This window comes from Arachis ipaensis, chromosome B3 (genome assembly GCF_059453495.1).
Source record: "Arachis ipaensis isolate K30076 ecotype BB chromosome B3, ASM5945349v1, whole genome shotgun sequence".
NCBI lineage: Eukaryota > Viridiplantae > Streptophyta > Magnoliopsida > Fabales > Fabaceae > Arachis > Arachis ipaensis.
The window spans coordinates 30,302,198-30,329,000 of NC_142438.1; the positions used below are offsets into that span (position 1 = coordinate 30,302,198).

At 37.3% G+C, this 26,803-nt stretch overlaps 1 protein-coding gene and 1 non-coding gene across 3 annotated transcripts; both read right to left on the minus strand.

Annotated features, from left to right (window-relative positions):
- Positions 1-13,238: 13,238 nt before the first annotated feature.
- LOC107630072 (RNA-binding (RRM/RBD/RNP motifs) family protein) lies at positions 13,239-19,976 on the minus strand. Of its 2 annotated transcripts, none has more exons than XM_016333103.3 (2): positions 18,400-19,939; positions 13,239-13,610 (listed from the first exon to the last, which is right to left on the minus strand). In XM_016333103.3, exon 1 carries the CDS (start codon positions 19,793-19,795, stop codon positions 18,401-18,403), a length of 1,395 nt encoding a protein of 464 aa, XP_016188589.1. In that variant the 5' UTR covers positions 19,796-19,939; the 3' UTR covers positions 13,239-13,610; position 18,400. The 2 variants fall into 2 exon arrangements, with proteins under 2 accessions (XP_016188589.1, XP_016188588.1); XM_016333102.3 differs by lacking the exon at positions 13,239-13,610 and adding an exon at positions 16,540-16,844 and having other exon boundaries at positions 18,400-19,976.
- Positions 19,977-24,057: 4,081 nt separating this feature from the next.
- LOC148570179 (small nucleolar RNA R71) lies at positions 24,058-24,166 on the minus strand. The gene has a single exon (XR_015908544.1). It is a non-coding gene; the product is annotated as a small nucleolar RNA R71 (small nucleolar RNA).
- Between the last annotated feature and the right edge of the window lie 2,637 nt (positions 24,167-26,803).

Sequence of the window (26,803 nt, forward strand, 5' to 3'; positions counted from 1 at the left end):
GCTTTGGATCACGACTTTAACCGCTCAGTCTCAAGCTTTTCACTTGACACCTTCATGCCACAAGCAAATGGTTAGGGACAGCTTGATTTATTAGCCGCTTAGGCCAGGATTTTATTCCCTTGGGCCCTCCTATCCATTAATGCTCAAAGTCTTGGATCCTTTTTACCCTTTGCCTTTTAGTTTAAAGGGTTATTGGCTTTTTCTGCTTGCTTCTTTTTTTTTCTGCTTGCTTCTCTTTTTTTTCTTTTTTTTTTCCGCAAGCTTTGTGTTTTTTCACTGCTTTTTCTTGCTTCAAGAATCAATTTTATGATTTTTCAGATTATCAATAACATTTCTCTTTGTCATCATTCTTTCAAGAGCCAACAATTTTAACATTCATAAACTTCACTATAAAAAAATATGCACTGTTCATGTCATGCATTCAGAATCACAGAAATACCACCACATTTAAGTAAATAAGACTATTATTCAATATAGACCCACTTTCTCATGCAATATATCACTCCTATATATATATATATATTTTTTTTTTTTGATTTAAGCTCAATGAGTAATACATGAGACATCTTTTCAGAATTAAAGCAATAGAAAAACTAAACTAGTCCTAGGATTCTAACTAATAAAGGATCATGCAACAAATAAAGCAAAATAACAGGAAACCGGAACATAACATAGAAAAAGAGGGGAGGAATAAAAAATGAAAGGAACTCAACCACCTTAATTATCCTAGCGGTCGCTTTATTCTTCAGGTTGTGCTCCTTCGCGAAGATGATTCGCCTCCCTTTTGTACTAGAAAACCTATAAGCGCAGCGTCAACACCAAACTTAAAGGTTTGCTTGTCCTCAAGCAAAGAAGAACTGAAAATAGAAAAGACAAATATTAAAATGAAAGAAAAAATAAAAGGATAAGAGAATAAGAGAGAATTAGGATTGGGAGAGAGAGAGAAAGAAAACTGGGCGGCGCAAGCGACGCGTTCGCGTCAATGACGCGATCGCGTACGTTGCACATTCTTCATCATGACGCGTTAGCGTCAGGCACGCGTCCGCGTGGATGGCCATGTATGCAAATGACGCAGACGCGTCAGGCACGCGTCCGCGTGACCAAATTTGTGCTTTTAGCACACTTCTTGCCTCAAGCCAGCTTAACTCTCTATCCAGATACCTTTTACGTCGATTTTTCGGGTCACGCGTCCGCGTGGATGACGCGATCGCGTGAAGTGGCAAAAAATCATGGATGACGCGGTCGCGTGAGCCATGCGTCCGCGTGGGCTTGTTTGTGCTAGAGGCATAATTCTTGCGCCACTCCCGCGCAACTCTCTGTTCAAATTTATTTTTCACGCACACATGATTTACGCGTTCGCGTCAATGACGCGATCGCGTCGTGTGCCTCTTTCTTTCTTTCTTTTTTTTTTTTTTGCCTGAGGTGTTCGGTTCCTGTGATAAAATAGTTGCATGATCAGAAAATTAGTAAGAACTTAATAAAAATCAAGTAAGTAAAAACTACTACTACGAAAAACAACTAAGAATGAAAAAGAACGATCATACCACGGTGGGTTGTCTCCCACCAAGCACTTTTAGTTAAAGTCCTTAAGTTGGACATGTTGTGAGCTTCTTGTCATGGTGGCTTGTGCTTGTACTGATCCAGGAATCTCCACCAATGTTTGTAATTCCAATGGCTACCGGGATCCCAAACGAGGCGCATAACGCCTTTGAGCAAGTGGAAACAAGTGACAGGGCCCCAAGAGTGTTGATTGTGGGAATGAATTCCAGGGTCCCAAACCTTGCTTTTACACCCGTCTTCTTGTGTATCACCATTGTTCCCACCGGGTGGCAAGCAATCTGAATTCTCACAGAGACATCCAAACAACCTCCTAGACCCATTCAAATTAGCTCTACACCAATTCTTGCACTTCGATTTAGAGCATGCAACCATATTGAACCTTGCTTGACAACTCTTACCACTAACCATCTTCCTCTTACTCTTAATGCCATAAAGAGCTCTAAGTTGACCATCCGTCTCCAGTAGCCCATATTCAAGTGGGAAAGTAAGGATTAAGGATAGGAATTTTACCCACTTGAATGTTGTATTGGATGGTGATGGCTTTGGGAGAGGTCTTGCAAGCTCCACTCCCTTGTGTTCTTCTTTGAATTCTACCACCTCTTTGCAAGCTTCCTTTATTTCAACCTCTTCCTCTTGGTAGCTTTCTTTTAATTCAATCTCTTCTTCATTGCTTACCAAGGGCATGGGAGGTTGTGTATCTTCCTCCTTTGTGGGTGCATCTTCCTCCTTTGTTTTTGCATCTTCCTCTTCTTCCATGTGTGAGGATGGAAAGTTCTCTAGTTCACTGGAGTATTAACTCCTTTGATTATTTTCCTCACTTTCTTCCATAGGATCTTGCATTATATCTCTTGGAAAGAAATTTGCTTGCTCCTCTTCCTGTGGTTTGATAATCGACTGCACATGCTTCTCTATATTTTTGACACTTGTCTTTATATCCTGTAAGAATTCTTTCATGAGAAGCTCAACATCTGATGGTATTTGAAATGAATAAGGAGGAGGTGATGGTTCTTGATAAGAGTAGGTATATGGTGGCTCTTGATATGGATAGGGAGGTGGTGGCTCTTGATAGTTGGAACATGGAGCATTGAAGTTTCTTTGGTTTTGACTTTGCCAACCAAAATTTGGGTAGTTCTCCCATTCATAATGATATGAATCACTACTCGGGTGTGAGTAGTAACCCATATGATCTCTCTCCATTATTTATCCTTAGCACAAAACACCAAAAAGGAGTAAACGCACCATGTGGTAAATAGGAAAGCAAAGAAAAAAAACAAAAGTCTAAAAATTAAAATAAGAAGAATCAAAACAAAATTAACTAGGAGACATCAAACTTAATTTCAGAAATTAAGAAAAAAAATATTAATACTATTTTATTTAATTATTAAAAATATTTTTTTTGGGTTAAAAATAGAAATAAAGTAAAACTAATAAAATATTTAAAGATAAGAAAAATTTTTTTGGAAAGAAACAGAATAAAAATTGAAATAAATAAATAAATAAATAAAAATCAAAAGGAAAAATAAAAAAAACTGACGAAGGTTTTGGAAAGAAAAAAAAAATCAAAAGTTGATTGAAGTAAAAAAATAAAACAGGGCAGGGGATGGGAACGAAAAAAGAAAACAAGGAAATTTTTTTTTAATTTTATTTAAATTTTTTTTCGAAAAATAATAAAATAATATTTAAATAAAGTTAAAATTAAAACGCCTAATCTAAGCAATCAAATAACTAATAGTTGTTAATCACAGTCAATTCCCGACAACGGCACCAAAAACTTGGTGCGGTATTTTACAACCACACTTACTAACCGGTAAGTGCACCGGGTCGTACCAAGTAATACCTTACGTGAGTAAGGGTCGATCCCACGAGAATTGATGGATTAAGCAACAATAGCGTTTGATAGGCTTAGTTAGACAAACAGAAAAGAGTATTTGAATATTCAATCGTGCAGAAAATAAAATAATAAAATAAATAAGTTGGGAAGAATATATGGAGAAGATAGTTAAGGTTTCAGAGTTATCTATTTTTCCAGATTAATTTTTTTTACTAACTATTTTAATCATGTAGGATTTAATTTATGGCAAACTATATGTGACTAGACCCTAATTCCTTAGACCTTCCTAGTCTCCTCTAAAATTCATCAACAGCCAATTCCTTGGTCAATTAATTCCAATTAGAGGGTGAAAATCAAATTTCAGTTTATATGCCATAAAAACTCTAATAACCCAAAAATAAAAGGATTATATGTCACGTATCCTGTTAAGTCCAAATAATTAAAATTTAGGAGAAATTGTTTTCAAGCTGTTATTCAAGTAAAGAGCTTTTCCAAGTTTTACAGGAACTCAAATAGAAAGAGGGTCATACTTCCGTTCCACCCAAATTCATAAAGTAAGGAGCGAAAACAATTCTTAAATTATAAATCCACACATAAATTAAAATAGAAAAAGCAATAAAATTAATCCATAGACAGAGCTCCTAACCTTAACAGTGGAGGTTTAGTTGCTCATAGAAAAGAGAGAAAATTAGGATTGTCAATTATGTTCCCCTGATGGGATGAAGTGGAATCCTCCCCCGGGACCTCTCTACAAAGGAAGGAAAGTTTCTCCCTTTTTATAACTAATCCTAATAAATTTAAAATCTAATATCTAAAACTAAAAATTAAAATAATATCTTTTCCTAATTTAAGAATTGAATTTAAATTTGAATTAATTAACAAATCTTCAGTTGATGGGTGGGGACCACTTGTTCTGTCCATTCTGCAGCTTTTAATCTGTGTTTTCTGGGCTGAAAATTGAGTCAAAACAGCCCAGAAATCGCCCCCAGCGTTTTCTGCATTTTTCTGCACGTGGCACATGTAACGTGTCCGCGTCGTCCACGCGTTCGCATCATTTGTACAGATTCCAGTCCACGCGATCGCGTCAGGCACGCGATCGCGTCATTGCGATTTTCTCCATTCCGCGCGGTCGCGTGAGCCATGCGTCCGCGTCGGTATTCGCTGGTCATCTCCTTGGCTTCTTCTCTTTCTCTGCAGAAACTTCATCAAATTCCGCCAAATGCTACCTAAAATAAACAGTATTGTACAAAACTCAAAATAGCATCCATAGTGACTAAAATATAATTAATTCTTAATTAAATTCAACAATTTAGGTGCAAATTCACTAGGAAAATATAGGAAAGATGCTCACGCATCACCCCCCGGTTTTGAAATTAAAGAATTTCCAAATCATGTTTTCAAACTTTCAAAAGCTCTTTATGGGCTTAGGCAAGCTCCAAGAGCTTGGTGTGAAAAGCTTAGTGCCTTCTTGTTGGAAAATCACTTTCAAAGGGGTGCTACCGACACTACTTTATTTATTAAAGTATCTAATGATGATATTCTTCTAATTCAAGTTTATGTGGATGATATAGTGTTTGGATCGTCCAATGAATCCTTGTGTGAAGAGTTTGGAAAACTCATGACTAGTGAGTTTGAAATGAGTTTAATGGGAGAACTAACATTCTTTCTTGGTCTCCAAATTAAACAAACTTCTAGTGGCACTTTTATTCACCAAGAAAAATATGCTAAAGAATTAATCAAGAAATTTGGCCTAGAAAATTCCAAACATATGGGAACACCAATGCATCCAAACACTAAGCTTGAAAAGGATGATGATGGCAAAGATATGGATGAAACACGGAATAGAGGAATGATAGGTTCACTCATGTATCTTACATCCTCTAGACCGGATATTGTTCAAAGCGTGGGTGTATGTTCAAGATTTCAATCTCACCCAAAAGAATCCCACCTTTTAGCCGTCAAAAGAATCATTAGATATATTAAGGGGACATGTGACTATGGCTTATGGTATCCCAAATCTGATGACTTTTGTGCAGTAGGTTTCTGTGATGCAGATTATGCGGGAGATCGGGTAGATAGAAGGAGCACATCCAGAATGTGTTGCTTCCTTGGAAGCTCACTCAACATGTGGTCAAGCAAGAAACAAGCCACAGTAGCTCTATCCACAGCCGAAGCTGAATACATTTCTGCATCTACATGTTGTTCACAATTAATTTGGTTGAAAACTTAATTGGAGGATTACAAATTAAAAATCAATAGTATACCCTTATTTTGTGACAACATGAGTGCTATAAACATCTCAAAAAATCCTGTTTTGCACTCAAGAACCAAGCACATTGAGATCAAATATCATTTTATTACAGAACATGTGCAAAAGGGTACTATTGATATTCAATTTATAAAATCCGAAGAACAACTTGTAGACATTTTCACTAAGCCCTTGTGTGAAGACAGATTCTATTCCTTGAGAAACAGATTGGGAATGATAGAATTAAGTTCTGTTGATAATTTGTGAAAGTTTTTGACTCTATTTGGTTTTGTCTCGTAGGAAGGCAGGAGACAAATCTTAGGACGTCATGAACGGGCCATGATTCAGAGAGAGACTGAACTGATATTAATTATCTTGGGTCCCACCAATTTTTTTTGACCTTACTCTGACCCGTTTTTAAGTTCCTCATTTTTTTAATCATACTTTTTAGGAGGTTGTCATATCAAATCTTGTAGGAAGGAGTTGTTGTCAAATCAAATCTTTTTCCTTCCCTCATCCCTTGATTCTAGGAACTAACCTTTTAGTTTTTGAATTTGAAACCTTCCTTGTTGATCACCGTGCATAACCCTCTCTCTCCATTTCAACTTAATGATCATTAACCACCTAATCTTCTCTCTACTCATCATTTATTGCTTCCATAACCCCCATCTCTCTCCACTCTCATCGGCCTCTATTCATCTTCCCTCTCCCTTCTCCATTTTTCTTTAACATGAAAAAGAAAGTTGCACCAAGGAAGAGTAGCTGAACCCCCTTTCCCAAAAATCCTTCATTCTCAACCCCTCAAACACACACGCACATTCATATACACTCCACATCTTCTTCATCCCCCTCACCCTCCTCTAAACAAACAGACACTATGAGAAGAAAGGTGATAGCAAAGAAAACTTCATCCAGAAGAAAGCTGGGAAAAGAGAAAGATCCAATTGAAGAGGAAGAAGAGGAGTCTCACACATCTATACCTCATTCATTTCCAAAGAAAGCAACCTCACATACTTTTGCCCGAAGCTCTTAGAAGACCAAAAGTTACGTGCTACGCAACACAAAAGAATCACCGAATCTGAAATCCATGGACTTCAAGAATAAATACAACAAAAATCATTCACATTTTGATCCAGGAAGATTTAATTCTTGTGCATCTTATGAGTTTCACAAAGATGTGTTGAAGAAACGTCACTTGTGTGTTTCACACATAGTGAACCTGGACTCTCTTGCTGCTAAAGAAATCAACTTTATCACTCTTTTGAGAATATGAAGTGGACTCCCCTGTTTAAAATTTAGAAACCTGTATACCCAGCCTTGGTTTGAGAGTTTTATGCAAACATGAGGCTGATTGATGGAGCAATCCATTCCTATGTGAAGCGGGTTTACTTGACTCTGAACAGAGAAACAATAAGCACTGCCCTGGGGTATGTTGATGAAGGCGCAACCGCTTATATGACAGAACATTGGGACTCACAAGTGGAGTCACGTTCCAGGTTGCTATAAATCAAACTTGTAAGAACTTTTCTGCCTTGGATGGCACTGTCCTGACCCATAAAGCTCTCGGTGCAGAAAGAGCATTGTTGCACATAATTATCACCCACATCCTCATGCCTCAGAGTGGTTCTTACAACAGAGTAACCATTTCTAATACTTTAGTGCTTTTTGCTATCATTACTTCATTTCCTATTTCCTTTGCATATCTCATGGTTATGCATATGTGGGAATGTGTTAGAAGTACCAAAAAGGCTAACCTTCCCTATGGCATATTTCTTACCTGCATCTTCGAATATTTCAATGTTGATCTAACTAATGAAGATGTAGAGAATAAAGTTTCATCAATTAAGGGAAGAGGAGTTTCAGGTACTATGAAAGGCACTAAAGGAAAACGGTCAATGCCCTCTGAACCATCAGCCAGTGATCTTGAGAGCCGCCCAACCGAGCCGTCCAAAATGGCAGAATCGATCAAAGAGGTCCTCACTGAGTTTTCTAACATGTCCAAATTGATGGTGAAATCTTACAAGGCCGCTCGAAAGCAAGCATACGAAAATGAAAAGGCTTGGACAAAGTGCCAAGAAAGAGTGGATATGATGCTACAGAATCTCGAAGAAGAGATGGGGGCTGTCGATGCGGATGATGCATCTGGTTCTCAGTACAATTTGTCTAATGATTGATCTATTGGTTTCTTGTTAAATTCTGGTTCCGTTTGGCTTATTTTGGTACTTTGTAGGCTGTTTGGATACTCTAGACCTCTGATATTTTGTTAAACACTGGATATTTTGGTTTTGGTTATATTTGTATATGTTCCATTGTCATCTTTTTGTAGGTTCCCCTTTGATGACAAAAGGGGGAGGAAAGGAAAGCTGAAAAAATTGAAAAGTTGAAAGAAACAGGGGCTAAAATCTTTTTGTGATTCATGATCACCCCTGTACATATGCTTTATGTTTTGTTGTGTTGATGATGTATGTTCTGAATTGTTGAAATATTTGTTGTTAAAATATTTATTGCAATTGGAACTTAGTTGTGATTTGATAATCCCTTTATGCTTTGATATGTTGGATAATTCCTTATGCTCTGATATGATTCTGTTTAATTGAAAATGTTTTCCTCACTATAAATTGATAATTTTTGCTCTGATATAATGACTGGAAAATGTTATTCATTTAAATCAAATTATTTGAAAATTATCAACTGTTTTTTATGTACTCTGTACTAAAAGCATTTTTTATTGTTATTGAGAAGAAAATCATTTATATGATAACAAGTCATGTTGTGTTTATCATGTTATCTCTGCTCATAAATCAAGCCATTCAACATCTTAAATTCCATATGTTGAATAACACAGTTGCCTTAGGCTTGATAAAATTGTTACAGGTAATGCTTCCTTGGTAAAATGGCATATATTAAGGGGGAGCCATGTAACAATTGGAAAGGGGAAGGAATCCTAATCTTCAAAGGGAGTACTCTAATCTTTGATTTCTTTCCATTTCAATTTTTAATAATGTTTGTCATCAAGGGAGAGATTGATGAGTTTGAAAAACTCTAAATTAAATTAGTGATGACTAAATATTATTAATATGATTAATTACAAAATTATTAATTTGATTTTGGTTCATATGTGTTAATTAAATAATTTTGCAGTACATATTTTGCTATTGGCCGAAAAAAAACAAGCCCAAGATGTTGAAAGAGAATCAGCCTTGGTTATAAAAATGTTAAATGTTGTGGCTGAATTATTACTCTAATGTTGGGCCAGATTTAATCATTATTATTAGCCCAAACTAATTTTTGCTAGAAACTAGCATGCTAGGTCCGAAAACAAAATAGAGATAAAGCAAGGAATGCTTCTAACGGATCCCATTTCCATCATGTGGTGGATTTCAAACTTATTCAATTATCATTAATTACATTGGAACCATGAAAGAGAAAGAGAAATTGATTTGATGGCAACTTAATGATGATCCACGCCACTCAAAGCAAAAGGAAAGTAAAATTAATTCATTTTAATTCATTTGTTCAAATCCATTGAATGCTTTTCTTTCTACTCTCTCTTCTCTCTCAAACTTTCGGTCACTTCATAGAGGAAATATGGAAGCTAATGCAAGCTATCAGAAAGAAGTGATGAAGCTAGAAGCAAGCTTGAAGCCATAGTGATGATGGCATCAAGAAAAAAGAAAATCTGAAGTATGGTGTGGCTAAGATCTTTACCACAAAAGGCAAGATGTGGTGAAGTAAGCTCAAGCCTTCCATACCCGAAAATGGAAGAAGATCCATTCAGTCAGAGGAAGAAGATCCTTGGAGGGATGGCTCGTCTCTGCTTTTGCTCAACCACTACAGGAGGTAGCTACTGTAGCTACGTGAAGGATGAGACAGAAGGTAGAGCAGATGGAGCTGTCATCATCAAGAACTCATCAAGGGCTAGGAATCCTTCTTGGAGTATAAGTCAAGATGGAAGGCTCGGATTGATGAAGCTTGGTGTAAAGGGAAGACACAAAGGTAATTGCATGTTGGTTATAGCATTCGGTTTCCTCTCCTCTCTCTCTGGCCGAACCGATTTTGGTTTGAAGTAGAAGAAGTTTAGCTTGGTTCAACAGTTTCAACCGTGGAGGCTTCCCCTTCTATAAATAAGGGAGAACAGCCAGGGCTTGAAGTAACGAGTGAGAGTGCAAGGTACAGAGTTCTCATAGCTACCTAAGCTAACATAAGTTCTTCTCCTTTAATGTTCTTCATTTTGTAATTTTTCTATTTAATTTTGTCTGTCTCGAGTCTCATGAAAAAAGACAAACAGTGAGGTTTGTAAGAAAAAACCATAGAGCGGAAAAAGGCAGAGAGTGCAAAATTAAAAGAAAAAGCCATAGATGTTCTTAGAGCTCCTTTGTACATCTGTGTTGTGTTTCATGATTCTGTGGGAATCTCCTTGCAAGTTGGATTAGCACTTAGTAGTTGAAAGCTTGGCAATGACCAAGTAAAGTTCAGGATTGGGGATTAGATTCTGGACTTGTCCCGGATAGGAAGGGTAGTTCCTAGGGAGAAATTGGTGTATGTAATCATGATGATTATAGTGAAATTCCATCATTGTTGTGATGGAGACTAGATGTAGGCTGCATTGCACTTAGCAGCTGAACCAAGATATATCTTGGTGTGATTTTCTCTCTCTTCTACTCCATTTCTGTTTTCTGCTGCCTAGGAGACAAAACTGAAAAATATCTCTTGGCTGGTTATGAGACAAAAAGAAAAAGTCTCTTGACCAGGCACGAGACAAAAATAAGAAATATCTCCCTAAGTGTTCTAAAAGGCCAGCAAGTGTTATTAAGCGAAAAAGGGGCTAAGATTCAACCCCCCTTCTCTTAGCCACTGATAAACCATCAATGTCCATTTATGTTTTCCTGTCTATCAAATTTTGTGTCTTACCAAACCAAACGGTATGAGAACGGAGACATGTCCCTGTCCCGTGCAATCAAAAAGGTTCCATCTCCACTCCATATACATATAACAAGTATTCGGTATCCGTTAAATATCAATTTTTCGCGGATATCTCTATAAATTTTCTTGAGCAAAAAGTGTAAAAACAAAAAAAATTAAAAGAAAAACCAAACAATTGAACTTTAGATTTTAGAACAATATAGATTTCAGAACAATTTAAAAGAACATATATATGTACAAATGCATATTTCATAACAATGCAGATTAAAACAAAATCATATTTTAGAACAATTTCAAAAAATACAATCTGTACCAACAATGCAAATTCACAATAGATTTAAGAACACTTTAATTTTTTGTTTTAAAAAAGATTAAAAAAATTGATTTTACCAATGATTAAATTTTTCGTATAATTATAAAACATATTTTTTTATTATGACCGACTCTATAACTGTCGGGATAATTAAGCGATTAAAATTTATTACTAAATATTACTGACGGTTAAATCGTTGATACTAAAAAAGATAAAATTATTTACAAATGTGTTTTATTGACACAAACAGATATTAGTATTGTCCTTAAAAGTGTTGGTAAAATTGATCTTTTTTATTGATAGGGCGGATAATTGATAGCCTTGTCATTGCTAAATAGGTTTTCAATGCTTTGGCCTTCAGAAGGGTCGTCGTAACCCCGAATTTTTTAATAGTGACCTATTCCACTAACTACTTTATCGTCATTCTGATTTGCCATGGTGGTAACGTATTTGTTTGGCATCCCTCTTTTGCTATGAATTATGGACATTTTGTTGAGTTGTCGTATTCACGTGTAGAACACATTTTAGACATGACACTCATTCGACAGTGTGTCTGCTGTGTCCAACCATGTCTTAATAAATAATAAATTTTTTTTTTTCGAACACACTTAAATACCACCATATGTCAGTGTATCCAATCTTATTCTTAATATATATATTTTTGAAATGAGTTTATAAATATTATATTATTATTTATTAAAACAAAAAAAAATTTAAATACTTTATATAATTGGAAGACATTAAAAACTTTTATATTTTACTATCAATAAAATATTAAAATATTATTATAATTTATCTAAAAAATATTATATATATATATCATTTTCTCATGTCTCATAAAATTTTAAAATTCATATGTCCCCGTGTCTCCAGTCCCGTGTATTTTCAGATCTTTTGCTATAGTATTCTTGTCTATCTATATTCTAGTATTGGTTTGTATTTTCAGATCTTGTAACGGGGCTTATCTAAAATAGGGTTGAGTTGGTCAGTCAAACTGAAAAACGAGAGACAAAACGGTTCGTTCCACAAGAAAAACCGCCGAAGATGAGCACATAATTGTGTTGTGTCCGTTATCTTTAGGTAGGGGTGCACAGACCCGGCCCGGCCCGAAGGTCCGGCCCGGTCCCGAACACTTTTGGGGCTAATTTGGTGTGATTTCATCGGGTTTAGAACCGGATAAGAGTCTCAAAAATAGACCCGTTCATTATTTCGGGTCGGGTCCGGGCCATAGCTCGGGTCACCCGAAGTCGGCCCGGTGACCCGGTCATGATACACAATTAATATTTTGTGTTATTAGTGATGGATCATGACTATTCTTATGTGGAATTTAAGTATTGTAAATCTTAATATTTTGTGTTATTAGTCATTATAAGACTATAAGTTAATGTTTTATGTTTAGAATGCATAAGACTTCATACTAATGCATAATATTGTGTTATTTGTATTGATTTAAATATTTGGTATTATTAGACAATATTAGTATTGATTGTGGTTATACTTTAGTATTGATTGTGGTTATGCTTTAATTTTGAAGAAGGGTTGGTTCTTGTTATATTTTTCTAAGTGAATTTTACCATGTTAAATAATGGTTGGAGTCTTGGAAATTTGGATATTTTTACATGCTAACTTACAAGAAGGTATCAACGTAATGTAATGTTAACGGCCCGATTTTCACCCGGTATAATTGTGGCCCGAAAGTGTATTGGTTTCATCGGGTCTAGGGCCGGGTTCGGGTCTAATAAATAGACCCGGTGTATATTTCGGGTCGGGTCTGGGTCACATCAAACCCGGCTTCACCCGGCCCATGTGCACCCCTATCTTTAGGTAGTGTTTAGGATTCGAAGATTCAGTCCACGTAATTTTGAAATACTTTAGACATTAGTGTTATCTTTTGAACTCTGCATAAATTTCAATTTCAGACGTTGATCACATCATTGTGTCCTGAAATCTTCACACATTTAGATACTAAAGAGGGCCTTTATTTAAGGCAACCATAGTTTATATAACATAAGTCATGCTTAAATAATTCATTTTATTTCCGAAAGTCACTGTATAACATGAACATACCTTGACTAATTCTCAAATAAAAAAAATTTTGGCTAAAAAAAGGAAAAATCAAAGAAATACTTAGAACACGTGATTAAATCATATCTCACTGAAAATCTGTCTATGCCATTATGCTAATAATTAAAACCTCGAGTTAAATACATGTGGAAGCAAACAAATCTCCATAGTAGATTACTGATAATTAAACTTTTTTATTTCACAGAATAATCATTTAACTAAAAAAGATATCCCAACCGTTATTCATCATTAATTAACCAACTCAAGCATAGAGCAAATTAATTTCAAACCATGATTGATTGATCTACCTGAACTAATAATAAGCACTCCTATTAAGTGAACAATATTTCATCACCGTAGATACAACATTTTAATTCGTATCCAATAATTGAAAATGCTTAAACCTTATACGCACATTGAATATCAATAATAAGTACAAGATATATTCCAAAATGCATACTAAAATAAAGCTATTGTCACGGAATACACATTTGAATCGATTACAAGCATGACAAATAGTTGGCCACGAAAATCGAGTGAATGATGTCCTCTCAAACTACCAAGACCACATCTACCTATTCTGCATGGATGCACCACCGCCAATCTACCATGGTTTTTTGAGGAGCCAGCATATACATATTGTTTTAGCAGACCTCTCGGTCCAGCTCCATCTTCATTTTAACATACTCATTCCACCAGATGTTAGAAAGAAATAAAACCAGTGATAACCGGTATATATGACTAATTGACTGCGTCTGGCTAGTGTCCTTCAAACAAGGACATAGACAAGGTGACAGACATAAGAATGCACCGATTCTTTTATCTTGTTTGGTGATGCCAAAGAGGGAATACCATAAATAAATAAATAAATAAATAAATAAAGCAACCCGGTGCACAAGTTTGTGACCTTGAGGTCACACGGAGATAACTCAACCGTTACTCTAAGACTCCCTAATAAAATCATACAAAATTTCCTTTTTACCCGCATAGTACAACAACCACTACATTTCAACCCTAACCGCCACCATCAACAACTCTTAATTACAAATTCAATTCAACATAGCAGCACAAAATCAAGTTCAGTTCAACATTTACAATTCAAAATACTCTAACGTTAATCAAAATCCAAATACATAAAAAGTATACAAATAATAAATAAAAGAGAACTAGAGGGATACAACGACAAGGAAGAGAGGTGAAGGGAGAGGAGGAAAACGATGGTGGGGTAGAGAGGCAAAGGTGGAGCAGATCGAGAGGGAAAAAGGGGGGGGGGGAGAGGGAATGGGATCTGAAAGATGCTGTCGCAGATCAAGAAGGCGAGGAAAAGACAATGTTGCTGTGGAACTGGAAGGTTGACAAAAACAAAGCCCTCGTGCACTTGGAAGCTGGAGTTGTCACGACCAATCTGGGGAAGATGAAGGCGGAGGAGCACAAACAAGGAAATCAGGCAGCAAAGAGAAACACCGAGAGCTTCTTGGCAGGAGTAGCAGTAGGGAGGAATGATGGGTAAAGAGAAGGAAGAGTCACCATGTTGGGGATGCTGAGGGTACAAGTATTTTATATCCACATTTGTGTTCCACTAACTAAAAAAATCTCGGCAAACAGATGATGGACTTATACCACCGTGTGCATGCCCACCATGGACATGGACATGGACACTAACCAAACAATCACTATATGCATCTGTCATAGTTCAAAAAGAGAGGGCGTGGTCGTAGGGGGAAGCCGCCGCCGCAATGAAGGGTGCAGATTTGATCTCTTGCGCAAGAGGAAGAGGGAATCACAGGTTTGAATTTCTGGTTGGCTTGCGGGTCGGGGCTTGGTTATTCTGCTGTGGGTCTAGGCCAGTTTTGCCCCAGGTACCAGACCATTAAAAAAAAAGAGAGGGCATGTTTAAGAGGATAATATGACACTAATATTTATCGCCTCACTTTAAATATTTGAATCATGCAAAGTGAGAAAACATGAGTAACTAACCCCCTTATTTTAAGGCTTCACAAATTTCATCGCCTAAGGGAATCCACATATAAAGGACAGAAAAATAATTATCAAACATTCGGTTGCCGCATCCAAATTCATAGCGAACAAGACTAAAGATCAAGTTATCTGAACAAAGTTGTAGGAAAGAACTTGAGCACTTCAACTATACAATATTACATCCGGATACAAATTGAACCCAATGCATGAAGGAAAAAAATTGCGGATATTATGCAATGATCGAATGTTGGACATTTCCTTAATATTCACATATACAATGTAGCAAAAGGAATTGATATGAAGCACCATCAATCTCAAAGAACAGACGGCATAATTAGATTGATATGAAAAATCTCAGAAGCACACTACAAACTCAAATTGGAGACCAAATAACATAACCAAAAGTGTAAAACATAGAGTAACACAAATTCCACTAATACACCCAAAACATAAAACAATAGTTAAAAAGCGCGGTCATCTAAGATTCCAAGAGTTCGAGTGCAATTATGTGGTGTATAAGGATGAGAAAGTAGGGAGGCAGAGTAAAGAATTAGACAGAATATACATAGCCAGATTCCAGACTTAGGGACAGACGTAACTAACACATCAAACCAAGCATGCGATACAGCCAGTAAAACATTTTCAAATCATATTATGCATATTAACCTTAAATGTCAAGTGATAACTGATAAGGGATAGGAAGTATAAATAGAAGGAAGGAATTAATCGATCTACAAGGCTCTTTAAGGGCATTGTGAGAACAGCATATTAGGATGAACGGTTCTGCTTGCTCAAACATAGCATTGTCCCTGGTCATCCTTCAGGTTAGCAATGGACAATCCCAAAACAAATATGATACATATATACCAATTGATAAACTAAAGACACAAAGTGGCTCATCATCAACCAGCTAAACAAACAGAATCCCATTAGTTGGGAAACAATACCACCAATTTAGCGAAATTTCGAATTTCACTACTCAACCACCATTACAATGTAAGGCTCTCAAGGAGCAATAGAACCACAAATTTAGTGAAGCTCAAAGAATATCGACAAAGCAACAACATATTCCAATGAGTTGCAATCCTGAGCAACTTGAAACCAGCAAGGTGATGTCTCAAAAATGTCATACAACATAGAATCAGTTATGCAACGGAATAATAAATCAACGTAACTGCCTCAAAAAATTCGATCATGTTGTTGCAAAGCCTATATATCTTTGGAAGAAAAATGGTCAATACCACAATTTAAAATAAATTGTACTTAGATCATGATGTGCGAATTTAAAGAATAATAGTACACTGATATCAAACCCTTAACATATGAAGAAATGTCAAGCCAGGATGTGGGCTATGAACCAAGGGAAAGCACTAGTAGTGAAACAGTCAATTTTCAAAATTACTAACAGACATCACAATACACTTTGATTGTTACAGGGGAAAAAATAGGCCAAAAAGGAACAACTTAACACAAAACCCTCAATGTAGGGACTCTTAAATCAAATTTAAATCCTTATTGGACGAACAAAGTCAATTTACCATGGAAAATCCCCAACATAATTAGATAACCAACGAAACCAACGGTGTAATAGAAAATATTGATTCTCCAAATGAAACACAATCAGAAAAAGAAAAACCTTTTTTGAAACCATTAGTAGGAAGAAGTAACTAAATACAAACTCAGCTACTAAATATCACCAGAATTCAAAACTACATAACAAAAACAACAATCCTATCAGCCAAGATGATCCAGCCAAAAGTACAAAACTAATCTATCTCACTGCCTTTCACTAATAAAACAAACAAATCAAAGCTCAGCAGGCTGTAAAAGGACAGACTAATAAATTTATTACACCAGAGCACATATTCTGCAATCACGCAATCACCAGAAGCACATAAAGCATCTGCGCCCAATAACCGATGATAGACCTGAATCAAACATCCATTCGCAACTCAATTCATTTCACAACCATCATTTAAGAAAATTATACAACAACAAAAATAGCTTATTGACAAAAACATTTATGATGCTCTACATTAGTTAAGAACCAAGGAAACAGTCGGTGTATCATTACAAAGTAACACAACACAGCTTTCTAAATACATACAAGAACATAATTGTAAGGGCATAGAGGTAAATAAAAAGATGTACAACAACTAAAACTACAGGCAAGGAGCATTTTAAGTTAAAAAAAAAGGAAAGTGAAGAAACAAGCCAAATCCACAAACAAATTGGACAGAGCAAAATGAAAATTCATAAGTATGAATAATAGACATAAAAGAGTATTGCATGTACAACAACAATTTAAACTAGAGGAAAGGAGAAAAAAAACATAAACAGACACAGCATAACAGACAACTGAACCCACAAACAAGGCAAAGCAACATGAACATTCATCAGAAAATTGTCGGGAAAGTGCCACTCTGAAAACAGAACAAGGTAAACCAATATATAAATGCAGTCACATAGCACAGATGCAGATTGCATGATAAGCACAACACTTGATAGTTTTGACATGTTAAAAATTAATTATGTTTCAAAATACAATGTAAAAAAAAACAACACAAAGTCATTAAGCATTTTTACTGAGAATGTGAATGCAGTACTAAACATTTTTCCATAAATCTTATAGTGCTGACAAGAATAACTAACTTTTACGTTAAGCATCATGTAATGGACCACCCACGAGATAATATTAAGTTAAGTTAGAACAGCATGCTGAAAAGGTTGGAACAATTTTCCTGGTCAATAAAATAATAAAGAATTTTGAAGGGAAAAAATTCAGATGCTCAAGTGTGCTCCATAACGGAAGGACAGAAGTATCGTACAAATCACAAGTTCACCATGACAAACTTCAATTCTAAATTATCAATCCCCCCATCATATCAGAGAAATCAAAACATTCATTGATCAGGGGTATAAAACTACAGATCAGGCATATGATCTCCAACAACAACACAAGCAATCAAGAGTCTTCATTACCTCCTTTCAATAGAAATTTTGCAAGATAACAACCAAGTAGGTCACACTGTCAGAGACTGACCAATAAATGAAGACAATCAATTAAAGGGAAAAAAGAAAAGAGGGCCGGGGGGGGGGGGGGGGGGGACACCCCATATATGATATAATCCAGAAACAAATCACCCATGTCATGACAAGGAAACACACAAACAGATCACAACAAACGAAGGGCAATCCACAATATGCAGTCATGCACGAGGTAAGCAAATTAAACATTAACAATAAACATTTTCTTATGACAATCCTTCTCAGTTTACTCTGTAGTCCCCGGCACTGATTATTGATGAACCAAACCAGAAAACATACAATCCAAAGAAAGAACAAGTTTACAACAAAATAACAAACAAAGCACAGGAAGTAAGAAAAGAATCACACAAGATAAAAAGAGCAAATCGACGAAAATAAAGATAAAACATGACAAAACTACAAAGTATGTTAAAAATAGGAGCAAGAAACGATTACCTCAGTAGTAAGGGGGAACATTTGGATACATAGAACCAGGAGGAACCCTAGGAACAGGAGAGGCTCCAGCAGGCGGGTGATGCTGATTCTGGTAACCGGACGAAGCTGATAAACTGTAATGTCCACTCTCAGGATACCCAGCACCTGGCATTCCGCCTGAACCCGGCAATCTATACATTGAAGCAGCGCCACCCAAAGCACCACCAAGTCCACCAGCGCCAGCACCACCTGCGCCGCCTCCTCCTAAACCAGCACCACCACCTGCAGCCCCACCTCCCATTCCACCGAAGCCTACAGATCCAGGCACACCATAACCACCATAATGGCCTCCAAGACCAGACCCATACCCTCCAGCCCCGCCCATCGCTGGGGGAGCCTGATTTCCAACAGAGCCCAGCCCACCAACTGAAGAATTCAACGGATGACTCCCCATGGGAGGCTGACCCTGAAGCCCACCAGCAAACCCTCCATAAGAACCCAAATTGCCAACTGGGCCGCCATATTGACCCGAAAGCGTTCCTGGCACAGAAGCCGGAGCCATCCCCATCCCATCCCCGTGACCATGAGCATTCCCGTGACCGTGGCCATGACCATGACCCTGAACGCCATCAGCCCCTCCTGGCGCCGCACCGCCTCGCTTCCCTTGCTTCCCATCCGTAATTGCCAGCTTGCAATTTAGCTGCCTCCCATCCACCGTCTTCACGGGCTCCATCAAAGCAGCTTGAGCCCCCTCAGGAGTCTTATACACGAAAAGCGCAAAACCCTTTGATTTTCCGGTCTGCTTGTCGAACCCCAGCGGCCCTTCCTCGATCTCCCCGTAGTGTGAGAAATGCGCCAGCAGCTTGTCCGCGGGGAGGTCCGGCGGCACGTTCGCGACATAGATCTTTCGCAGTGCCACGTCAGCAGCGTTAGTGGTGGCGCCTGAATTGCCTGCTGCGGCAAGCTGCGTGACGGTTACACGGCCATCGATTCGCTTGCTGGGCTCGCGCAGAGCGAGGAGTGCACCATCGACGTGTCGGAAGGTGACGAAGCCATAGCCCTTGGACTTGCCAGTGGCTTTGTCGAGGATAACGACGGCCTCCTCGAGGTCGCCGTAAGTGGAGAATAGGTTGCGGAGGCCGTCGGTGGTGGTGTCCCAGCCTAGGCCGCGGATGAAGAGCTTACGCTGGGAGACATCGGGGTCAGCGACGGAGCGCACGGCGGCCAGGACGTCCGCATGGCGGACGGCGGCGTCCTGGAGGATGTCGAGGAGCTGGTCAGGGGTGAAGCGCTCCATGATCTTGCGGGCGTCCGTAGGGGTGAGCATGAGGTGATTGTCGCCATCGGTTGTTGCGGCGAGGGCGGCAGAGAAACCGTTCTCGTCTAGCTTGCGTTTCTTGGTGGGATCCATGGCCATTGGAGATCGCAATTACAGAAGATGCTGAAAATGCATATGTAGGAGAGGTTAAAACTTAAAACCCTATCCCAAACCTAAATCCCTAATTTGAAGTAGCTGCCTCTCAAGACTACGTGAGAGAGAGAGAGAGTGACTGGGAGTGAAGAGACGAATTAACTTAGGGACCTTCTGAATATATATATAGCATGGAAAAAGAAATACCAACCGAATATATGTAGGCTTCATGCCTTGGTTGCACAGTTGGGCTTTGGTGCAACGTTACAGTTTTGGGCTTTCAATAATTATTTTAATTATTTTTGGACAGTATAATTATTCTGATTGAGAAATTCATATTTATATCTCTACATAATCTTACCTGATCCTGTTTCAGAAAAAATCTAACCTGATACACATATTTTTTTTTTGTCAAAACAACAATAAAACAAATAAAAAAACAGAACAAAAGCCTGGAGAGCAACAACAAAGGCCTGTAACCATTCCAAACAACTTTTCCTCGGCCCCTCCCCTTTTTAAACCAGCATGTCAGTCCGTCCACCAAAACAAAAAACAAAAAAAGAAAAAACCAGCAAGTCAGCAATATCGAGTTAAACTTCATAGTGGTTCTTGAAATTCACGATTTACATCGATTTAGTTCCTGACTTACCAATTGCATTATTTATGACCCCAACTTTGTTAAAATTGCACCACAATTGTCCCTCTCCACATCTCCGGCCAACTTGATTGCCGCCGGCAGTGACATGGCACTGAGATGCCACGCTGGGTGCCACGTTGGAGTGTCAATTTTGGCGCTAAAGAGAAAGATGGATGAAACGTCGTTGTTTGAGAGAAGTTAAAACTCAAAACCCAAATAACCCAACCTCTGTGATCACTTCATCTTCCTCTTCTTCTTCTGAACACCAAAACTACGTGCCATGAAATCCTGAGTCCTGGCAACTGTATAGGGTTTGAAGGGTGAAAACATTCAGCTTCCTGGAGTTCGCTTCCACTGTGATAGTTGTGTGCGATCGTTGTTGCTGACGGTAGGAGACAGAGTTCATTGCGAACACACGAAGGTAGTTTTAAACTGGAAAAAAATAATGCTTTTCAAGTTAAATTTATGCATCATTGTCTCTCTTGGATGAAAATTTGATTTTTGTTGATGAAAGTTTAAAGTTTTCTGTTTTCTGCTAGGGTTTTTGTGGGCAGTGGAAAATTTTTTTTCCATGCTCTGTTTTTAATGCATTTTTATTTGGGTTATTTGATGGGTGTTTCTGGTGTTTTGTTTGTGGTTGAATGTCATGGTTTGTTGTTGTATGTGTGAATCTGATTGTTTGCTTCTTCAATTTATTTTTTCGCATAATGCAGATGGAGACTTTGATGGATATCATGTTCCATCTTGAGAAAACATTTAAAAAAAAATGATGATGAAATACTAGTGTACTCACCGGACAACAGAACTTGCTTAGGAGATTTAGATGAGGATACATTAGATGTGTTCTTCGTAAGGAACTATTACAAAGAATTTGGGTATGACAACATACTTCAGTGTTGGTGGCTGCCTCCGAGAAGGAGCTTAGATGGTGGACTGAGGGATCTTACAAGTGATGATGAGTTAAGAAAGATGTGCTTTGCTGCACGTCAGAATGATGGAGTAGTTGATGTGTACTTTGAGCATGGGGTGTCCACACCAGAATTGCTAGCAGGGAAGGAAGTTGTGGTATGGGTTGATGATACTCATAAATATCCTGGTGAGGGAGACTTGGTGAGCAAGAAGAACACAAATGAGGGTCCCAAAGTTGATGGTAATGATGTGTGAGCATATTTCCTACCTTTTCCTAGTGAATTTGCATTTAATTTGTTGAGTTTAATCAAGAATTAATTATCTTTTAGTCACTATGGATGCTACTTTGAGTCGTGTGCAATTCTATTTATTTTAGGTAGTATTCGGATGTATTTGATGGAGTTTCCGCAGAAAAAGAGAAGAAGGCGAATGATGCTGTCAACCCTGACCTCTCTGCACTCAAACCTGAATAACTCAAGCTACAGAGGTCCAATTGACGTGATTCTAGTGGCGTTGGAAAGCTAACTTCTATAGCTTTCTAACGATATATAATAGTAGGCGTGGATTATTAAGGAATCAAGTGGTCCACAACTCTCCAAGAAGCAAGCACGCAATCTCCTATTAATTCTGATTTAGACTTTATTTTATTTAAAAATAGGAAAAGATATTATTTAGTTTTATAAAAGATATTTTACATTAATTAGGATTAGATATAAAAGGAAAAAGAATCATATCTTCTCTACTACCTCATTTCGCACTTAACAGTTTACCTGAATCCTTATTTTCTCTTTGAACCATGAGCAACTAAACCTCCACTCTTAAGGTTAGGAGCTCTGTCTATTGTATGGATTGATACTATTATTTTTCTATTTTAATTCATGTACTGATTTATAATTCAAGAACTGTTTTCGTTCTTTATTTTATGAATTTGGGTGGAACGGAAGTATGACCCTCTTTCTAATTGAGTTTTTGTATAACTTGGAAAAGCTATTTACTTGAACAACAGCTTGAAAACATATTCTCCTAAATTTCTAATTATCTGGATTTAACGGGATACGTGACATATAATCTTCTTATATTTGGGTAATTAGGATTTCTGTGGCATATAACTAGAATTGAACTTCACCCTCTAATTGGAATTAAGTGACCAAGGAATTAGCGGTTGATGAATTTTAGAGGAGACTAAAAAGGTCTAAGGAATTAGGGTTTAGTCACATACAGTTTGCCATGAATTAAATCTTGTATAATTAAAATAGTTAGTAAGAAAAGTCATTCCGGAAAATAGATAACTCTGAAGCCTTAACTGTTTCTCCTTATATTATTCACAACTTATTTACTGCTTACTTTCTGATATTCTTATTACTATTTATTGCAATTGAACTCTCAAACACCATTTTCTATTTGTCTAACTAAGTAAATTAATCAACCATTATTGCTTAATCCATCAATCCTCGTGGGATCGACCCTCACTCACCTGAAGTATTACTTGGTACGACCCGGTGCACTTGCCGGTTAGTTTGTGGATTATAAATTCAGCACCAAAATTTTAGCGCCGTTGCCGAAGATTGTTTGTGATTGACAATTACCAGTTGTTTGATTGCTTAAATTAGATAATTTTTCTTTTAATTAATTTTTTTTGAATTATTTATTTTTATTTTTCCATTTTTTTCTTTATTTTTTCCTCTTTCTTTTCGTTCACCCCCTGTCTTCTTTTTATCTCCCTTTTAATTTTCGTTTTTTTTTTGCTTTCCTTTTAATTTTCATTTTCCTTTATCAGTTTCTTAAAATTATTTAGTCTATATTGTTTATTTTATTTTTTGTGTATCTTCGTTGTCCTTTTTTTTATTTTGTTTCATTTTACTTCGTTTTATCCTTTGCATTATTTTTTTTATTTTATTAGTTTTAATTGTTTTTTTTGCTTTAATTTTCGAATTTTGCATCAATTATTTTTTTATTTTTGAAATTAAGTTTGGTGTCACCTAGTTAATTTTATTTTAATTTTTCTGTTTAATTTTTTTTATAAATTTTAAAATTTTCATTCCCATTTTGTTTATAATTTTCAAAATTTTACTGCTTTAATTATTTAGTAGTTTTATTTTATTCCTTTACACAGGTTACCTCACTGGAAATTTTCTGCACTTTGCCGTAGAGAATCTCATCTTTTTTTGTCTTCTGTCTGTTTATGAGCAGGAACAGGGACAAGGAACCTCTTTTAGACTTTGATCCTGAACCTGAAAGGACTTTCAGGCAGCGTTTGCAACAAGGAAGACTTTACAAGGCTGCAGAGTCCACCATGGATCATAATAATGTTGTTAATGCCAATGTGGCAAATCCAATTGTGAATGAGCAACCTAGAAGAGTACTTGACTCTTACACTGCTCCTAATGCAGATCTTTATGGGAAAAGCATTGTGGTGCCTCTTATAGCTGCAAACAACTTTGAGTTGAAGCCACAACTGGTCACTCTGGTACAACAAAACTGTCAGTATCATGGCCTTCCCCAAGAAGACCCAAATCAATTTATTTCTAATTTTCTGCAGATTTGTGATACTGTGAAGACAAATGGAGTGAACCCGGATGTGTACAAACTCATGCTCTTCCTATTTGCTTTGAGGGATAAAGCAAAGTTGTGGTTAGATTCTCAATCGAAAGAGAGTCTGGATACTTGGAAAAAGGTTGTCACTGGATTTTTGACTAAATTTTTCCCACCTAAAAAGCTGACTAAGCTTAGGGTGGAGGTTCAGACCTTCAAGCAAAAGGATGGTGAGACCCTTTATGAAGCTTGGGAGAGATACAAGCTACTGACCAGACAATGTCCTCCGGACATGTTTTCTAAATGGACTTAACTAGATATCTTTTATGAAGACTTGGGTGAAATGTCCAAGATGTGTTTAGATAATTCTGCAGTGGTTCATTGCACATGAAGAAGACACCGGAGGAAACTACTGAGCTTATTGAATTGGTTGTTAGCAACCAATATTTATATTTATCTAACAGGAATCCTGTGAACTCTGAGACCCCTCAAAAGAAAGGCGTTATAGAAGTAGAAGCTCTTGATGCTATCCTTGCTCAGAATAAAATTTTGAGTCAGCAGATGAGTTTAATTTCTCAACAATTGAGTAGGATGCAGGTTTCAGCTGTCAACACTCAGAATGCACCTCCAGAAATCCCTTATGATATGACAGGTAATTTTGTGCAAAATGAGAATTATGATTATACTCAATTTTCTTCTGAACAGGTCAATTACATGGGGAATGCTCCTAGAAACCCCAATAATGACCCATACTCTAAGACCTATAATCAGGGGTGGAGAGAGCAACCTCGGGAATCACAGAATTTTAACAGTAATTCTCAGGGCAGTTTTCAGCAGAATAATCATAATAACCGCCAGTTTCAGTCTCATCATCAACAACCACCTCAGCAGAAAAATTCTCAGTCCCAAAAAAACACTGATATGGAAGCAGTAATGAATCGTTTTATGCAGGAAACTAGAGCTTCCCTCAGAAACTTGGAGGTACAGGTAGGCCAGTTGAGCAAGCAAATACCTGAGAGGCCTCCAAGTACGTTCCCTGGTGATACAATGGTGAATCCAAGAGAGAAATGCAAGGCTATCTCCTTGATAAGTGGACAAGTGGCAAGTACGGAAGCACAAGTTAATGAGGAGCCAGTTGAAGAAGAAGCTTCAGAGGAGAAGAAGGAAGAAGTAGAGAACGTCCCTCCAAAGCGTGCGGACAACCCATTCCCAGACTCTCTTGACACTTATCCTACATTGCCAAAGGTCCCTGAGTATAAGCCTAAAATGCCATATCCTTAGAGACTTCAAAAGAAGACCAAGGACAAGCGGTTTTCGAAATTCTTGGAAGTCTTCAGAAAGTTGCAAATCAATATTCCTCTTACTAAGGTTTTGGAGCAAATGCCTCTCTATGTCAAATTTATGAAGGAGTTGTTGTCAAAGAAGAAGCCTTTAAAGGGAGACGAGACAGTGGTCCTGACTAAGAAATGTAGTGCCATCATTCAGAATAACTTGCCAAGGAAGATGCCGGATCCAGGGAGCTTTCAAATTCCATGCACCATTAGGAGCACAACCTTTGAGAAAGCGTTATGTGATCTGGGAGCAAGCATCAATTTAATGCCATTGTCTGTGATGAAGAAGCTGCAAATCCAAGAGGCACAACCCACACAGATAGTATTACAGATGACAGACAAATCTATAAATCCTGTGTACGAATTAGTGGAAAATATCTTGGTCAAAGTGGGTAAGTTCTTCCTCCCAGCAGATTTTGTGATTCTTGACACAAGGGAGGATGAGAATGCCTCTATAATTCTAGGAAGACCATTCCTAGCCACTGGAAGAGTTCTGATTGATGTGGAAAAAGGTGAATTAATGCTTAGAGTGCATAATGAGCAACTAGTCTTTCATGTCTTCAAAGATATACATTCATCGGGTGAAGAAGAGAGGTGCATGCAGACTGAGCTTATTGATCCAAACCTTCAAGAACTCCCTGATGATGCACAACATAAAATGCAGCTCAAACCTCCTTTGGTAACAATCAATAAAATTCCTCCAGACATCAAACCTAAGTTTGGTGTCGGGAATGCATCATCCACCAAGGCGGAGGTTCCCAAAAAGAAGAAAGTACCCATGGGATGGAGAAACAAAAAGATTTCCACTGAAAAATTCTCCCCAGGAATGAAGGTGGTGTTGACTAGCAATCTACTATTCACTTATACAGTAAACAGAATCCTCTCTCTGGAGCATATTGAACTACTTTATAAGGATACAGGGAGAAGATTCATAGTGAGGGGTGAAGAACTGAGCCCCTATGATCCTCCTCCTTAGAGGAGCTGACCGTCAAGCTAGTGACGGTAAAGAAGCGCTTGTCAGGAGGCAACCCGATAATTTCGTATCCTTAGTTATTTTTTCGTTGCGTTAATTATATTATTTTTTTATTTTTATTGAGTTTTTACTGTTTTCCTTTGTTTTACGTATGCTTGATCATGCAGAATTTTTAGAACAGGAACAAGAGCAATTAAGAAGAATTTTTGACACCCTGTTTTCAGCTTTTCTTTACTTGAGGACAAGCAAACTTTTATGTTTGGTGTTGTCGCTTTGCTTTTGGTCTTTTCTGTTTATTTTAATAGCACCAAAGGGAGATGAATGTTCTTCATGGAGGAATGAGATGGCCACCAGCATAACTGAGGTGGTTGAATTCCTTTCATTCTATTTCTCTTCCGTTCTTATTTTGTTGTCTTCTGTTTTCTGTTGCTTTGATTACCTGCATGATCTTTAGTACTTTCAGTTCTTAGATTTAATTTCATTCTGTCATTTGCTTTTAGTTAAAAAAATGTCTCATGTACCACTCATTGAACTTGAATCTAAAAAGAAAAGAAAAGAAGTGATGTATTGCATGAGAAATTGAGATTATATTTAAGATTAGTCTTGTTTACTTAAATGTGGTGGTATTATTT

What these genes read in the sequence shown, in the direction of transcription:
- LOC107630072 (XM_016333103.3), bottom strand. Translation starts at nt 19,795, where the DNA reads ATGGCCATGGATCCCACCAAGAAACGCAAGCTAGACGAGAACGGTTTC.